This window comes from Artemia sp. Qi Xiang Cuo, chromosome 11 (genome assembly GCF_049724085.1).
Source record: "Artemia sp. Qi Xiang Cuo chromosome 11, ASM4972408v1, whole genome shotgun sequence".
NCBI lineage: Eukaryota > Metazoa > Arthropoda > Branchiopoda > Anostraca > Artemiidae > Artemia > Artemia sp. Qi Xiang Cuo.
This window is the reverse complement of record NC_142804.1, coordinates 26,003,648-26,022,082: the sequence shown is the minus strand read 5'-3', so window position 1 is coordinate 26,022,082 and position 18,435 is coordinate 26,003,648. Positions and strand designations below refer to the sequence as shown.

The following is an 18,435-nucleotide window of genomic DNA, read 5'->3' as shown; positions in this document are numbered from 1 at the left end:
CTGTAAACGCGAAAAATCATCCCATCATTTCTATTTAAGCACATGGTGAGTCAGCTTTGGATTCTCCTGAACTTTAGTACTCAAATAGGCAGTTAGAAGGTAGAGCGGAACTCGCTGAAAGGGGTTACCGTGTATGACGCGAAAGGTTGTTTGTGGCACATTTTCGGTCCTTTCGGCAATATACCTGTTTAAGTGATTTTTTTCTTGAGCTCTTGGCAATCTGCATGCAATGTGCTAAGCAAAATAGTTGAAATAAAGCAACATGCTTCTATTTTGGCTGAAGTAACCAAACTTTAAAAAAATCTAAATAATATTGACTGATAACAGTCTTATTGCTCTGTTCTGAAATAAACAATACAATAACAAATCTTCAGGTGTAATGATTTAGACCAAGCCTACATTCATATTTTTAATATAAAATTATTTTCACTCATAATTTTATTTCACTCATATTTTAATTGGCTAGCCTATTGGGTTGCTGCTAGTTAAAATTTTTTTGTTGTCGAAATATATTGTGGTTGACTATTTTCAACGGAATTATCCTAAACAAAGTTAAACCAATAGATTCCTTGTTTTATGCTATTCCCAAACATTGTGGTAGGCTAGCCTAGCTTTCATTACAGTGCCCCCTCTTAATGGTCCCAGTTAGCCTATAGCTCTAATAATGTACTTCTATATTATTTTAATTGGTAAAATTCTAGACATGCTACTTTTTTGCTGTCTTGAGAAGGGGTTAAGTTAGGAAAATGAAACTTTCAGGGATAGATCTGTAGACTAGGCTAAAGTATGTCCTGGAAGGTATTTTGAAGTACCTACATTCACTCTTTCTACTTCTAGAGAGCATTGACCTTTGATGAACTCTAAAAATGTTTGTGTTATTAAACTGATAGCCTACCTTGCAAAATAGATCTTCTGCTTAAATGAAGTACAAGGAAATATTTTGTTAAATATCTAGGTGGTGCAATAATTTAGCTAGGATGAAAGTGAAAACATCATTTGATGCCTTTTTTATGCTCTTTCATAATTCAATAATGGATATCCACTTTATGACTAGGCTATTGGAAAAAAATTAGTTTATAGCCTAAGCTTATATAAAATGGTACTATCCAATCTCCTTATAGGCTAATTAAAAATATTTTTGCCATCTAGATAGAAAATTTTGGCCATCCCTATAGGAGAAATCTATATTTGCCAACTAGGCCTAGTTGACAAGAAACATTTCCCAAGCAAAACTTTTATTTTCCAACCAGTTGACTAATAACTTCTCCCAAGCAACACTTAATTTTATCAACTAGCTGAAAAGAAACATTGTCCCAGAAAACAATTCATTTTCCAACTTGTTGACTTATAACTTATCCCCAGCAATACTTAATTTTGCCAACTAGCTGGAAACAAACATTGCCCCAGAAAACAATTTATTTTCCAACTAGTTGACTATTAACTTCTCCCCAGCAACACTTAAATTTGCCAACTAGCTGGAAACAAACATTGCCCCAGAAAACAATTCATTTTCCAACCAGTTGACTAGTAACTTCTCCCCAGAAAAACTTTATTTTTTAAATAGGCTTTCACCCTGGCCTATTTATTATAGGCTGGGCTACTTGAAACTGTGAGTGCACAGATCTCTAAGAATAGAAGGGTATATTAGTCAAATTTCCAAATATGGTAAAAATTTCAGTTTAGCAGCACTTCTCAAAAAACATGGTAGGCTAATACAATAAAAATAACAATGTTCTTATTTCATACTCTTTTTCAATATATTAGTAGTTATCCTGATAACAAAGCAACCCTCCCTCCCTGATGATCCCATCAATATATACAAAACTAAAAGAAAATTCCAATAAGTGGATGACAATTACCTTAAATTTGCACTGTGGAGCAATTAAGGTCCATACAAAATCTATTTATATAAAAGCCAACAACTTTATCATTCTATGTTTTTTTTTTTTTTAGTGGTATCTATTAATTACTGAAGCAAATTTTGAATAATGAAGAGTGGGTTTGAAATAGGAATCTATTCATTGGCTTTTTACTTCCATTGAAGTTTTCTTTTGTAACATTTCTGAACATCACTACTGAAAAGAAAAACCCTTCACTCTTTTTGTAATGCATCAAATAGAAATGGTAGAAGTGGAGGTGGCCAGAAGCCATTTCTATGATTTTTTGGTGATAAAATTTTCAAAAAGAGTGAAGTTGAAAAAAAAAAAAATGCTTTAATTGTAACAATTACAGTCTGACATAGCTGCTAATTATGAACAAGTCCTTGAATAAATTTGGTTTATTCGCTCATCAAATCAGTAGTTTAGGTTTATTTTTGCTTTAAGTAGAGTATATTTTTACTATTAAAAGACTAAATCTGAAAAAATGTTATATTTATTCTAATTTAAATTCATTAGTGCTAGAGTTATAAAGTGTGTGTTAAAAAAAAAAATCCTGAAGAATTTTTTTTTCATTTTCTGTTTTAATTTTTGCTTTGTAAACAACGTTAGACAGTTGTAGACAGTTTTTTCTGTAGACAGTGGTATGGATTAGTCTTGTTGTATAAGTAATGTTTTTGCTTTTATAAATAATGCTTTGTGTTGTATAAGTAATAGGTAAAGCTTTTTAATCGTGAAAATGGATAAGATAAACTATAAAAAGCCCAAATACATTTTGATTCGGAGATTTTTGTGAAAAAAAAGGAGGAAAACAAGGTTAAATACTTAAAACATTCAAGAGCATGAAATTTATGTAAAGATGGAAGAGAAAAAAGTAAAGAAAATAATATATGAAATACTATAGTTGTTTTAGGAATGTTCTGAGTAAATCCTTATACACACTTCACACAATTTGAATCAAGCTGAAGCTATAATAATTTACAAGTCCAAGAGACTGAATAGTGGCTTCTGAATTATATCCTAACAAAACCAAATAATATTAAATACGTTCACTTTATTCGAGGTAACCTTGCTCTAAATATAGGTACTGAGGGGATATTCCTATCAACCCAGTTTACAGTAGCTTAATGCAAAGAGAATCATAGTAATGTTCTTTTTCGTTTTAGATCAAGATCTTTTGACCCAATGAGCAAAAATCAGGCTAGTTGACAGGCAAAGTTAATCACCAGGGACAGAATTCCTGCCCAGTCTAATTTATGGATAGCCTTTCATTTGCTCTGACTTTTTTGTTTTACTGCTGAAACTTCTGTTCTGTCTTTTCGTTTTTTTTTTGTTTTTTTTTTAAACAATTAAGAAAACCTGGTTCTCTTGGTTTCCTTAATCATTTGCATTTTTGTTTTTTAATCGAACATAAAATGATTTTTTTTTATATAAGCGTCTTATGCATCATCCAGGTTAATGTAATTAAAGTCAACAATATGTATGGATATTCTGTTTTACCATTCAGATAACATTCCTTCATAACATAATCACAAAGGTCTGGTAAATAAGAACAATCTTCAAGAAATTAACTTGACTGAACTATGAATATATAACACAAGAAAGTTATGTCTGATGTTTTGGCTCCATAGGAACAAGAGATTAAAAGTGGAATTTATTGAAATCTGTAGGTTTTTTTTTTTCAGAGAAAGAGTAAGCTCCAAAATCACTCCTTGGAGTAGCAAAAGCATTTTTTTTTCTTTAACTTTTGAGTAGTTCCTTATTAACCTTAAAGTTTCCCTTATAATCTAGGTGACAGGTACTATCCTTAACATAGTGCTAATTCCGAATCCAGACAAAGGTTGATTTGTATTCATATTTCAGGTTTAAAATGTAGGAGCAATGGGAAGACACATGAAAGCTAGAAGAAAAAGCGACAATATTGATAGCACCTCCAAAAACTTAAAAACTGGAAGCTTTATTACAAATGGAAGGCTCACTTCTGCTTTTACTTCTATAAAGAATATGTTTTCAAAGAAAATTGAATCCAAGCCCTACCAGGCAAAGAGAAAGTTTGCCTCAAACAAAGACTTGCTACTTGAATTTACATCTCCTCTAAAAGGGGTATATTGTGATAAGATTTTGCCTGAGTCCAAAATTCGTGGGAAGAAAAAGAAGAAAGAGGAATATTTTGTTGAGTAAGTACAATCATTGTACTTGATTGTGTAATTTGTTCTCTCTCCCTCTCCCTCTCTCTTTTTCCCTTTATGATTAGAGCTCCTTCCTTTTCTGGTAGAGTGAATCTTTTTAAGGCAGGGCATATAGGCCTTTCCTCAGTATACTCAAATCTAAATTCCTAATGTTTCAATATGTCACAGAAGTTTTGTTATGCCAGTTTCAACCACAATTTCTTCATTGATTATACATATTATTTTAGAGAGACATACTTGAAATTAAATGCAAATTTAGTAGCTTAAATAGCACTTAAAGAAATACCAAATGTTCTTTTACTTTAAGAACTTGAATCATTTCATTTATGCACTCTCTTTCCTCTTCCTTCTCTGCTTTCCTTCTCAACCTGTCTTTTGTGCTCTCTGATTCAGGTTCTTTCTTTTCCTGATAGACTAAAGCATTTAAATGTGTTGAGCTCCATACTATGCTTTTATGGACATTATCGACCTTGGTCAAAATCCCTAATGCTTCACTAAATAACTAAACGTTTTTTTTTACTGTTTCTTGTCAATTTCTTCATTAGTTACAGTGATGCCAATTTACGAAAAAATTTTGGGAGAGAGGAGGGGCAAAAAAAAATTTTTCAAGATCTTGGAGTGAGTGAATACTTTTTTTTTCAATTCTTCAGTGGAAATACCAAAAAAGGATATTTTCCAACAAAAATATAAAGAAAGGTATTTTCGAAATCTAGAGGGAGATGGAGGGAGGGGGGGGGTAAGTGATCACCCCTCCCCCTTCCAATACCTTTATTTCAGGTTTCAGTTGAACAACTTTGAAAATCATCTGTGGCTATACTGGAGCACAGAAAAAAAGGGAAGAGGGTAACCGTGATTTTGGCTTGAGGAACATTCAATATCTCTCCCCAGTTCTCTCTCCCAAAGTTTTGTTGCTTACATCTAATCTCGTAAAAAAAAAAAAAAAAAAAGTTGCACAACAAGTGTTCCACTGAGTACCTCTTAAATTATTTTTTTTTATGTTTGGTGTTTGTGGATATTCAGTTCGCAAATAATTATTCACTTTGTAAAAACACGAAGACAGTTTGAATTGTCATGATGCTTTATGGTATGGCAGTATTAACCCTTTGAGTCACTGGGTTCAGTTTGTTGAGCATAAGTTTGTTTTATTCCCCTTAACAAGACTAGTCATTTGTAACCATGACATTTTGTATTTAAAAAGTAGCTTAGGATGGACATTATTCCCTCTATTAATCCTTAAACATGTTGTTTCTTTGTCTCAATGTCAAAACCTATAAGTTTTTGGTGAAAGATATTTATGTCTAAAGGTTTTCCAAGCGGGGGAAGAGAGAGGGATCGGGTTTACTTACAATTTTTTCAATGGGGGATGTTTACTGTCATACAAAATGCATGATGTAACATTTAAAATGAAAAGGGGACAAGAATAAAGACATCCTTTTAATGGACTGCAAATTAAAGTCAAATGATTTTTGAGTATACATTACTGAGGGAGTGCGGTAGATAGATGAAATAAAATCTACATTAGATAGATGACACACATTAGATACATTAGATTAGATAGATGCGGTAGATAGATGAAATAAAATCTACATTAAAACAATCATAGTTCAAGATACCTTTTTACTCATTAAAGGAGTATCTTTTTTTGCTCATGTATGGTAGTGGAATTTGTCATATTCAAAATGATTGTCTACGTTATTCAGTGCTAAATTACTGTCTAATTCTAGGCCAAGTGTTCCTTCAGCATCAGTTGGTCAAGTTGAAAGATTTTTGTCAGATTTGGAAAGCAATCATCAAGATCCTGTTCCAAACTGTATGATAAAAACACCAGTCGTTTACGAGAAAAGCGTCATAGATAGAGACACATTGCAAAGTATGCAGAAGAATCGGACAAATGAATGCTTTGAGGAATCCGAATCTGAAGAAATCACTGTGAGTATCTGTGCCTTAATAAATAATGCTCCTGGTAACTGTAATCTAACAAGTAAATCCATTTTAAACCAAAGCATATTTGTAGGCATATCTTGTGTACATAGCCCCAATCCAGATGGGGAATAAGATATTTGTACCGCCTGAGACTCCAAGCAGGCAAGCCTATTATTCTTAGGTCACTTGTTTGCCTGTGAGTCCAAGTATATTCAGTCCCCCCCCCCCTTTTGCATACAAGTCCAGTCAACATTGTCCATCATGATTCAAACCAAAAAGCTTGATCATCCCTCAGTTCTTTGGCTATCTACCTTAGTTCTACCCTAGGATGGATGGATGGATGATAGACAAAATGTAACAACAAGTGAAAATGACATCATATTTTATACAATCCTGAAAAGGGCTTATGTCAGCTTTGCCGCTAAGTCAGACTACCTGTCTTGGCTACCTATCTTGGTCTGTGTTGGCATCATGGCTTGATGGCAGCTTGACTTTAATTCAAAGGAAGGTTTTGGGAAGGTCTGGGAAGGTTTTATGCTCCTAAGCAGTCTTCATATATATGTATGGTTAGGTTTGCATATCTAGACAAATATCTTTTCAGACATCCTTATCCAGACAGTTTACGTTCAAAAGTAAAATTTGATGCTTGGCTGCAATAAGTTACAACCGATCATTTTTATCTCCAGAGTGCAGAGCCCTGTCTAGGACTTCAAATTTTACCAATCTCGAAGCTTCTTTTGTCATCATATCAGTTATCTGTACTAGAGGCGTTGAGATACATGTCTGGCTAGACTTCCACTCCAAAGCAAGGGCATGATCAGACAGACCTGACGAGGCATGGAAGTCTGGATACACCTGCATGTGGGCATAGGTACGCTTGCTGTACTTATGGTCAAAGGCAGCGATGCCATTCAAGGTGGTATGGTATAGGTACTTACTTTAATACATTTTAGGGTGCGATATGAATAGCCAGCTGGCGATTTCAAGGGTGATATTTGCTGATCTTCTTTAAAACATTTGAGCTGGAAAATTTATTATTCAAGACAAATGTGAATAAATAAGCTCGATTGTTCTCGAAGGTTCTCGAATAATTTGATTTGTATTGTAATAATTTATTTTGATTTGTATTTTGTTAAGAAAATTCTATTTAGCAGAGTTTGGTTACTATTGGCACTGATCTCTTTACTTACGATTTGTTACCATGAAGTGTAAGGTGGAATTCCGCTGAAGTAATATTCATGTCAAAGTTAAAAACTACAACTACTAACAATTAATCGGGCGCAAATTTGCCTGAGAACAACACAGCCGTGCAAGGACGGCTTCTCTAATCTGCTCTATTTAGGTCTTCAGTCTTCGCTCCTTCCTATGAAGTATCCTTTTGACCTTGCTACTTTTGTGCTCCCTATTGTGACAGATGGCTAATTCACAATATTGAAAAAAAATCGTAACTAATTGTTCTTTCTTTGAGAATGTCAATTTCATATTGATAAAAACTAAAGACTCAGCTGTTTCAACAGCATGGCTCATAATAGTAAAAAGCAGTTACGCCATCTACTATCTTGATCAGATATTATTTGTATATCTTTTTTCCCTAGTGTCGTGCGTATTCATTCTTCAGTCTATATTTAGTTGTTTTTCAACTTTTTGCCCTAAACCTGGGCTCACGCAGCGTATTTATTTCGGACGTAAGGTGGTTCACGTCAAGGCTGTATCCCGGGGAGGGGAGGTTGTTTACCGGTTCTGAACCCACCTCCCCCCAAGATTATTGCCCGACTTGTAAAAAAGTAACAAAAAAGTATGTGAACAATTTTTTTATGCTTTTTGTCATTTTGTGTGTGCAGCTTCGATTAAATGATGAAAAATGAAAATGAACCACAGGGTTAAGGCATGTAAGAGGGAGGGAGAGGTCTAGTTATTAGGTATTATATATGGGTATTATTCAAAATAATCTCTGTAGGGAGTTTGTCATTGTTTGCACCAAATTCTAAGTATAGGGCAGGCATGTACGCAGGAATTTGTTTCGAGGGGGGGGGGGCAATCCTTCAGATCCCTTATTCTGTGAGATGTATCAATCATGAGATTTCGTGAGGGCCGGGCCCGAAGACCCCTCCCCTACGTATGTACCAGGTATAGGTTATTCTGCCTTTCTCCAGGGGTAGCAACATTAGTCTTTTTAGTAAATAAATTTAAGGCATATGCCCCTTATTTGAAACTGTTTCAGGGATCGTTTTTAAGTGGATTAAGTTCTTTGATAAAGTACCTCAGTGTAGCCGTTTATCCAAATGAGGCAGTCATACTATAGACGTGTTAGACGCATGAAACACGTCTAAAGATAAAGGGCGTGGCATTTTACCCACCAATGCTTGGCCATTTACGTAATTATCAGAAGGCAGTCGTAATCTACTTTGGTGATGTTACAAACATGGTCATCAGGTTTATGACTAGACTACAGCATTATTCCATCAACTGTGTCCGAAATTGCGAATGGAATAGGTTAAAAATAATGGCTACTATTCAAAAAGATTGTTGTAAGAGTTTTGGACATTGACGATTCTAGCTTTCATTAGGATTGAGGCAGCATCATTAGAAATTTCATTCAATATGGTAATAGGGGTGTTGCTGATGTTCTTCTTGCAAATGTATGGTATGACAAGTGAAATCAGTATTTCCCAGACTTTTATTTGTCGCTTTTTGGTGAGCCTACAGGGACTTTTTTTTAAACGAGTGGGTGTGTAGTCTCTGGGTTGAAATGTTTGACCGCAACCAGTTAATCAAAACATGGCAGATAGAAATGTAAGAAAAAGAATGAAATTCAGACATAAAACAGACTTTTGTACGAAATCATATCTATATAAACATAGTTTAATTAGCTGCGGTAAAACCTAAGGCGTTAAAATTAAACTTAATAGATTCGTCCTACTTAACGCCTTTTAGCTTTATCCCATTTGGATATGGACTTTCAATTTAGTGTGAAACAGAGAAGTGTGGGTGTTATCTTTGATTAGAACAGGCGACTTGCATGTGAATAAATGGCTACTTAGAAGTTTCAAAGTGGATTCGTGGTTAATGACAATAGTTTTTGTGGGATATCCTCGCCGTTGATTAAAATGAATGTCACGCAAGTCCTGACACTTTCTGTGTCATTAAAACTCCTCCGTTATTTGCATTAAAAGACAAAGCCCAGGCAACAGTCGGTTTCCTCAACGTATACCTTTATTCCCATAAATATCAATCTCTCAGCATTAATTACGTTGTCCATAATTTTAGGTAGAAATGAAGAAATTCCATCGGGAGATATTTACTGTTGAACTATCGAAGACATGGAGTGATCTCCCGCAATATCTGTGCAAGAAAGGTATCCTCTTATTTTATTGATTAAACAAGCTTTTTTTCGTGATAGTAAATAGTGGAAATAGACATTGAATTGCTATTAGCTAAGAGTTTGCTATTGATCCGCCATGGTTATTTTTGTTATTGTAAGTTTTTGCTTTGTTTACCTCGACGCTATTGTTATAGGAGAATTGTTGCCAAGTACTTCTAAGATTATTATGCCGCTATAGAATATATCGAATAAATTATCTGATGAGGCATTTTTTTACTTTATTTGTTTCCTCTTTTCGCCGCCAATTTTGTAACTTAGTTTGTTTGCGTTTTTTGCCGTTTTCTTGTTTTTGTTTGTCTTTTTTTGTACTTCTATTTTTTCGCTAGTTCACTACTTTTCAGTTCTTTTTGTATACTTGGTAAAGCAAGGGTTATTAGGAATGAAGACCTTTCCTGAAGACAGTAATAAAGCGAAATTTTGGCTATATGACAAATAGCCGTTTTCAGTGGATTAGAAGGAAAGCTAAAATAAAGAAACTAATAAAAAGTCTGCCTCACGATCAAAGAGCTCTTGATAAAAACAAACAAACTAAAAATCTAAAGTAACAATTAAAATTAAACTAGCATTAGGGTTTTTTATATTCCGCTTAATGACCTTCTTTAATGCTAAAAATGTAAAAAAAAGATCCATGAGGAATGAACAATATATATACCCAATTATGTTCAACAACTCGAATGGGGTGGGAGGAGGTCTTAAGGAAGAATTTAAAGGAAATTCGAAATTTATGGGAGAGGTTAAAAGTGAAGCTTTTAGTAGGTTGGAGTGGAGCTGGAGCGTGTGCAGTTGTCCTGGCGTCAGGTGGCTTCGTGCTGCAGTGAGTTATATGTAGTAGTAGTAGCTTGCTTTGGATTCGGAAGAAGATAGACGAAACGCTTTTGAGAAAGTTTTACTATGTGCCCATTTATGGACGTTTGTTTTGAGGACTATCTAATCTAGACCCTGGAAAAAGAGTCGAAAAAGTTGTTTTTTTCAATTTAATAAACTTCAATTTTTGTTCTAGTTAAGCTCAAACCTTTAAATAAAACTTAAATTTTAGTTGTTGGATGCCCCAAATCCTGCTCTGTGAATATGCCCGAGTTGTTAAACCCAGTGGGGTTTGAAAATATCCAAATATGCAAGAGGATATAGGATAGATTTCTTATAGAGATCAGTGAAATGAAAAATTAAGAATTGATTAAAGATAAGCGCTTAATTGTTAACTTTAATAATTTCATAGATGTAGTCGCCGAAAAGAAAAAGAAGGTTAATAAAGCCTATTATGAAAATGAAGAAGAGCGAACACTTTATATTCAGCAGAAGCTTGTAGAAGAAGCTGAAGAAATTGTCTCAGATAGCCCCAGAATTGATAAAGAAAATGAAGTTCCTTCTCATTGTGACCCTCTCGATTTTCTGACAAACTTTCAAGCTAATATCCATCAACCTTTTCCACTGAAAGATTTCAACTCAGCCGACATTTTGACCACTGATAATTCTTTTGTCGGATTTCCTTGTGTAGATGTTAAAGACGGTGAAAACAGTATCTGTAGTGAAATTGATTTGAGTTATTTACCTCGATCGGCATATTTGGATGTGCCTGGAAGGGCGCACCTGTATCGAGAGTGGTCTACTGGAATTTCTAACTCAGTTCAGGTAAATGCTCTCTTTCGATTTTTACTATTTGGATAATTTGCGAGAAATAGTTGTTTAGGGATTTAGTTTTTTTTTTATGTCATGTTAGGTGATGATGCTGATACAATATAAAACGGAAAGCTATAAATTTGATTTTTCCTTAAGCAAAACAAATTTCCGCAAACTTTGATGTGTCTTTTCCATATTTTTTTACAAATTGTATTTGTCAGAAGTGCTGGACTAGCTACAAAAATATCTTGGTTTACATTAGAACTTAGCTCAGAAATGCAATGAAAATTTTAGTTTTTGCTATGTGGGCTATCGATGTTAAAATATGGGCTACGTCCCTTTTAATACTGAACCCTGTACATTGGCCTGCCACAATGTAAGAAAAGGAAACGATAAAAATGGGGTTTTAAAGTCAAACGAGATTACTGAATAAATAAACAAAGCGAATATTTCGAGAGGACAACCGCCTCTCTTCTTCAGCGCGAAACGGAAAAACATGTTCAAGGAAAGTGCCGAAGAAAACACCAACAAAACAAACGCGGAAAGTCAATGTATAAAAAAAAAAAAATGAAAAAAACCCAAAAATTAAAAGATGAATAAAATTCAATAAAAGCCAAAAAATTATAAGAATTGAAACTAAATACCTAACAAACACAAAGCGAGTCATTCGCCAATATCCGCGATTTGTATAAAATCAAAAAAATTACGAACTGACATCAACGGATACTAGCGAACAACTGAGATATAAATGAAAACATTCATTCACTCAAAACAGAACGAACCAGCAATTGAATAAGTTGGAGAACTATGTTGTCTGATTTCTGATTTCAATTATTGCATCCCTTGCATTTCTTGTTTGATTATATGATTGGGAAAATGGTTCAAGGTTTATTTTAGGAATTACCAAAGCATCGGCTTCTCTTTTGAGAAAACCGAAATATGACACGTTTATTCTTAAATTACCGGAATCTCAGTTCAAAGCTAGACCTAAATATTGGCATTTAAAATTTTCAGCCGCTTCCCTGTAGTGCTGGACAATACCTTTGTCATGAGAAATTAAACTACCTTGGTTAAATAAAATAGTATGTTCTGGAAAATTAAAGATATGTTCTGCAAGGGTAAAGTCAACATTTTCCGTTTTGTTTCCGCTTTTTAAGGGTACTAACTATTGAAGTAGAGTATTGATTTAATCTATCCGTAAGTCGTTGGTGAGGTCTCCCGATGTACCAAAGACCACACTAGGATGGAATTCTGTGGACACTAGAGTTTTCACCTTTTGGGATAGGGTCTTTACCTTGATAAATTTTGGAACTGATAGTTTTACTGGGTCTATAATAAGTGTAAATGTTATTTTTCTTTGTATCTCTGGAAATGTGTTCTGAAACTGATATGTTTCTTTTACCTTCTGCATTGGATTTTCCTTAGACCAAGGATGTATGTTTTGAGCAGATCGGACAAAAAGTTTTCTGGTCCTTCTTTGGACACCATTTTGGACGGGGCTTGTATTACAAAACATTTTCTTGTAGATTAGGTTTCTAAATAATTTCTTATAGCACATTACCTTTCAATTAAACAAATAAAATTATAGAAAAAACGGATATAATATGGGAAGAAAACTTATAGAAAAAGCTGCAAATACTTGAAAATTCCCTGAGAAAGACCGTGGAGAGAGATGCCCTCTCATGATTTTTCATAGCCTATAGTTGGACACAGTTATCTCGGGGGAAAAAGGAGGCACAACAGTCATGTTCAGGATTAAAAATCGAGGTTTGGATCAGTTTCTCTGCGGTATGTGTAATCCCATGAATGTAATCCCATAGGATTATTATTGTTTTGACGTAGCGAATTGACAATTCCATTAAGTGATATGTTATTATAGTAAGACAATAATTATAGTATGGATGTGGTCCCCAATTTTTCCTTAACTTGACCATTTTAAATTTTTGAAAGATTTCCGTTTGAAAGAACTTTTCCGCAGCGTTGGATAAGTAGAACACAAAATAAAGAGTTTGACAATAAATTTTCGGACTAAACAATAGTGATGACATTTCTATTAAGCATTAGCGTGATGATTGAGCTTGCATGTGCTTAACAAGTGATATAATTATTGGCTGAGTTTTTGTCAAGGTTAATCTCTTTGCATCTTGAACATCCAGCTTAATCCTGGCCTTTGTCTTTATCTACAGAATTGTTGAAAATCTTCTTTGGCCGAGGTAAATAGAAGCAAATGGCACAGTTAGTTAAAAAGATAACGTGAAGACTACAAATGACGCACTGGACGCCAAAATTAAGATACTGATTTTTTCAGAAATGTATCAAACGCTGAGAATTCATTTTTTTGCTCTAAAAATCCATCCTCTACCTCATCGGGAATCTTAACAACACCCAAGGATACTTGATATGGGGAATAAACTAGACAAGGAGACTTGATTTAGTTTGGAACTAAAACAGCTTCTTGCTTACTGAATTCCGTAAATAATGTCAAACTTTAGATTCATGAGTCTACTACTACTGCTACTAACAACTCACCGCAGCACCAAGCCGCCTGAGGCCAACACAGCTACGCACGATCCTCCTCCACCCCAATCTATTCAAAACCTCCCTTTTTAAACCCGCCCAAGAAGTTCCCATTTCCTCCAAATCTTTCTTTATGACGTCCTCTCACCCCAGACGGGGACGACCTGCTTTCCGTTTATCCCTAGATGGTTGTCCGAAAAGAACAATCTTCGGCAATCTGTCATCCTTCATCCGCACAACGTGCCCTAACCAACTCAACCTTTCTTTCATTATAGCCCTAGAGAGCGATATTGAACCACATTTTTCGTATAACCTATTGTTTGAAATACGGTCAGTCAGCCAGGTACCCAGAACAATCCTTAAGCAATTTCACTGGAAAACAGTTTCTGGAGATGTTTAATAGTTTTTTCTCTTAAATTATCTATTATTTCCGTTTGTGATCCTTCAGTTTCAGTGCAAAGGTATTCGGACACGGCAAAGTTTCCAAGATTTATTTTGCGGTGCCAATTCCACAGCTATAATATGAAAGACATGATAATATCTTACAAGCAAATAATGTAAGTTTCTTTACCTTGCTGTTTCAAATTTGGCTTATTTAGCTGATTTATGGTGTCAGATAAATGAGCTACAATTTGGACCAGGGTCTAACCACTAAAGCATATCGTGAACTTACATTTTTTTCCATTTATCAGAACCGTTTTATTTCTTTTTCTAATTCAAAGACTCGGCTGATAGTGTTTCCTTATAATAACCAGCGAAAAACAGTATAGAAAAAATGAATTTCGTGATCAGACTCTATGCTGTCGCGTGGCTCTTTTGACAGATGATTATTGCCACCTATAGATTTTTATGGTTGACAATGACCAAGAAAAAGTTGAGAACTTCTTGCAAGGGTTTTGGAATAAATACATTCTAAGGCCACACTGGCTATACATGACATATGAAACTAATAGAGGAAAGGAGATAATAAATGAAAATAGGTGAAAAACGAGGTTTTTGTCAGTCAGTGGCAAAACATGAAGACGAAAAACAAGCAAATATTCCGACAAGGACCTCCGCCAAGTCGTCCTCAGTGCTAAACAAAAAAAGAAAAAAAAACGAAAATCTAACCTTTCGAAGTTTACCCGACAAAAACAAAACAGACACTGAATAAAAACCAGGCAGGAATCAATGAAAAAGGATTTACCAAGATTTTGAATCTATGGTCTTTTAAAATATGTGTTAAAGTTTTGAAAACCATTCTCTGGATTTGATTTTATTTCTCATTTATTATTTTCTTTCCTTACTTAGTTCCATATGTTTTGGAATATCTTTGGTAGCAAGGGCAGGTCGATGTTTGTTTGTGGTGCAAGTTCTTTAACTGTCGTCTTGAAAGCCCAACCTCAATCCAAGCAAGGATGTATCCGTTCGACATAATTTTTTCTATTGTAAGTCGTTACTTTGAAAGAATGAACTTACCATCTCCATGACGTCTTTACCTTTCGTGGTAGTTTTTAGTTCTCTATAAAACAGAAAGTTTTCTTTGATGTCCTCTAAGTGAATATATCTCATGGAAACGAGTAATTGGGAACATGAACTAGCATCAGTGAACTCATCAAGTTGAAAAGAAAAGAGAGGAGATGCCTTTATTCTAGATAAAAATGTGTACCATCCCGTCTACGGACATGTTAGAAATGCGTCTCTAAACTGTGTTGATCGGCAAAATATGTTGTAAATTTTAATTTCACTCGCTTCTCCATGAACTATAAACTACTTTAATAAATAAAGTTGGATGAGGCTTTCTGCAATTTTATGTGCCTTTTTAATTTAATATTTTTGCAACTTTCGGAACAGTTTCATTTTATGCCTCAACTATAGCTAGGCTTTGTTTTGGAATCGTCTTAGTCAGATCTAACTTTTGTTTTTTTTTTCAAGGCAGCCTAACGTTGTTTGCTGACGTTTCAATATTTATTAATATATTTTTGACGCTTTTGGCAAGTGACGTTTGAGGGTTTCCTAGTTTCAGCACTAAAAACAATATTGCATAAAATACACTATAAATCCTCTATGCCGTTATTAGCAATAGTAAATTCAAATTTTTGGTAGTTTTCCAGATATTTTCCTTTTTTCTCCATGACCCTAATGTTTACAAAATTAGATGATGCAAAATAATTTAATGCTTAAAAATTTCGAATCAATAGTATTTAAACTTCTTTATCTACCTAAACGGTAAATAATAGAAGAACCTATGTTTGTAGGTGAACCTGTCGAAGATGATTTTGACAGGCTATCAGTTGCATGCAACGGTTTTTGGCAACAAACTAAAAGTAAATGCAACAAACTATTCACCCTTTGTTGACAAAAAAGAACACCAGAATAACTTCTCTTTAGAACACCATAGTTATTCTCCTCTTTAGAAGTTGTAACGAAAAATCACTTTTAGTAACCGACAGGGGATCAATGAATCAGGCAAATTGCAAAGGTTCAGTAAAAGCCATCTCTTTGTGATCAGGGTCGCAATATACTGATTCCGAAATGCCGTCTATGGATTGTACTTAAAAATAAGGTTCTTCACTTTCCTATAAATAGTGGATAATTGTAGGGGCCCGAGTTTGTTTATGGTCATCATCGTTATGCCGTTTCAACGGTTAATAAAGGAAAAGACTGTCTTTGTTGCGCCATATGCCTGGTCAATACTCACTTTACAGGCCATTGGTGAAATAATATCTTTGAAATCACTAAATGTTAGGAAAAACAAACGAACTTTTTTGGTCTTGTGCTCGGGATACTTGATGTTTGTTCGTATTCTTCTAAATTGTTTGAAAGTAATGTAAGAAAAGTGCAATATGCCAAATAAATTATGTTGGCCTTGACTTCTATTGCAGCGAAACAGAATTTTTTCTAGACAAACCTTAAAAGTCAAGCCCAATTCGCCTTGGCCGACATGACCCACCGGCTGGCCGGGAACCAGAATGCTACAGTGAACTGACTTTGATTTATTGCGAGTATAATAACTGTAAACCTCAGACAGTTTAGGGAGCCATCAACTCCTTAAGTATCCCTCATATAACAACATCTGCTATCGTACTATCAGTACACCCTTTCAGGAGTGCTGCCTATCCCTCCACTATTGTAAACCTCGCACGAGTAGGATTATTGTCCTATCCGAAATGAATAGAGAATATGCTACTGATAGACCGGGTCATAATGCCAGGTCAAAAAAATAAATTCAAAATTCCGCACCTTCTTTCAAGTAGGTTATCTTCAACTGTTGTCAATCTATTGATATTTGTTTCTTTTTTTTCAGTTTTCACCAAAGATAAACTCTTTCATTGAAACTAAACCTGTTGAGCGGCCATTTCAGTTGAAGGTACCCGAGATTAAGTACTTCAAAATGATGCGACATTAGAAGCCCATTTACAGAGCCTATCTGGAGGTTGTTTTTTTGTTTTGTTTTTTCGTTTTTTTGTTTTGTATTTTTCACGCGGAAATATGTTTGTTTCGAAAGCGACTATTTGGTATATTTAAATTATATGCCTTGTACTGTTCTCAATTATATGCTATTATTGGAGTCTTAGCTTTCGTCTATTTTGAGTGTTCTGTTGGTTATACACATTAGAAAAAGTTGTGCGGGAAGCATGCAACCGACAAAAAGGACCATCCTCTTGCTCTTTTTTATCATGCCAAATATACACAGCTCAAGCAAATATACTGGAATCTAATGTTTCGAACAACCCTCCCGTGTAGACGGGAGGGTCAAATTACAAAATCAGGAGAATAGACTAATTATATGGAAAATAAATGGAATTATGAGATGAATTATAAAAGAATCTAATATATTAAGAGGGGGAGTACGGGACTGAAGCCTTCCTACCCCGTATGCGTACCTGATCAAACCTCCCTCGCTTTATTGAGCTGAATTTGGCAAAAAGAACTTATAGTACTTAGTAGCTTGGGTTTAATTAGACATTTTAAATTCTATTTTCGTTTACTTGCTGCATTTCTTTTTTCAAAATATGATCGAAAACACTTGTGTAAAATTCAGTACAACAACCTCCTTGTTGACTATAGATATTTTATTTAAATTTTGTAGTGATGCTCCCGGAATGACTTCTAGATTTTGAATTGATTATTTACTCCAGCATCTAAATGTACCTTGAAAAACTAAAGACCGCCTATTCTCCGCAATTTAAGAACTTAGTTTTGCGGAACACAAGAGCACTTGTCCACCGAATTTTAGTTGACTTGCCTCGGAAGGTAAAATGGATATTAAGACTTATTTCTTATTATAACTTTAACATTTTTGGCACCCAAATACTATATCTGCAGTTTGCAGATCTTGTCTTATTCGGCACTGTGGCTTTGTTTTGCAACAATGTCAAATTTGACAGATATGATAGTCGGTCATTAGGATATTCTCTAGGGAATATTGAACACTAAGGTCACTAGCACCAATGTCATACATAGATGTTTAATGCTTAAACGTGACAGGGCCATGGCTACAAAAAGGAACAACAATTCATAAAAAAAGCTCACGCTCATTCAACATTAGTTTCAGCACTTACCCCCTCCTTTCCCCTAAAAATTATTTCCATATATGTCATTCACAATTTAAAACGTTCTACTATCTTTTCCGTGGTCCCATAATCTTTTGACCCTATCACTAAAGCGAGCCACCATTTGCAACCGCATTTTTTGTTGTTTTTTTAAGTAGTTCTTTCCTTTAATCCTGCAATTCGGGACAAAGGGCCACAAAATGAAGCAGATCTTTGCCAGTTTCTCCACACATGGGGCATGACATGAGTAAGGACTATCCATCACCCTTACCTACCCTAAATATTTCCTTTTCTCTCTGAGCTATTAACACCCGTTTTAAAATAAATAATATATTCCCAGGCCTTCTTCAATTGCCAGTAAACACCAGGAGACATAGAGGCTGCGACTTAACACA

The 18,435-nt window shown here is 34.7% G+C and overlaps 1 protein-coding gene across 1 annotated transcript; it reads left to right on the top strand.

Annotated features, from left to right (window-relative positions):
• The first annotated feature begins 213 nt into the window (after nucleotides 1–213).
• Nucleotides 214–17,059, top strand: LOC148946803 (uncharacterized). The gene is made up of 6 exons (XM_089097153.1): nucleotides 214–282; nucleotides 3,741–4,054; nucleotides 5,791–5,995; nucleotides 9,257–9,344; nucleotides 10,588–11,000; nucleotides 16,792–17,059. Exons 2-6 carry the CDS (start codon nucleotides 3,759–3,761, stop codon nucleotides 16,891–16,893), a joined length of 1,104 nt encoding a protein of 367 aa, XP_088953279.1. The 5' UTR covers nucleotides 214–282; nucleotides 3,741–3,758; the 3' UTR covers nucleotides 16,894–17,059.
• Nucleotides 17,060–18,435: the final 1,376 nt, after the last annotated feature.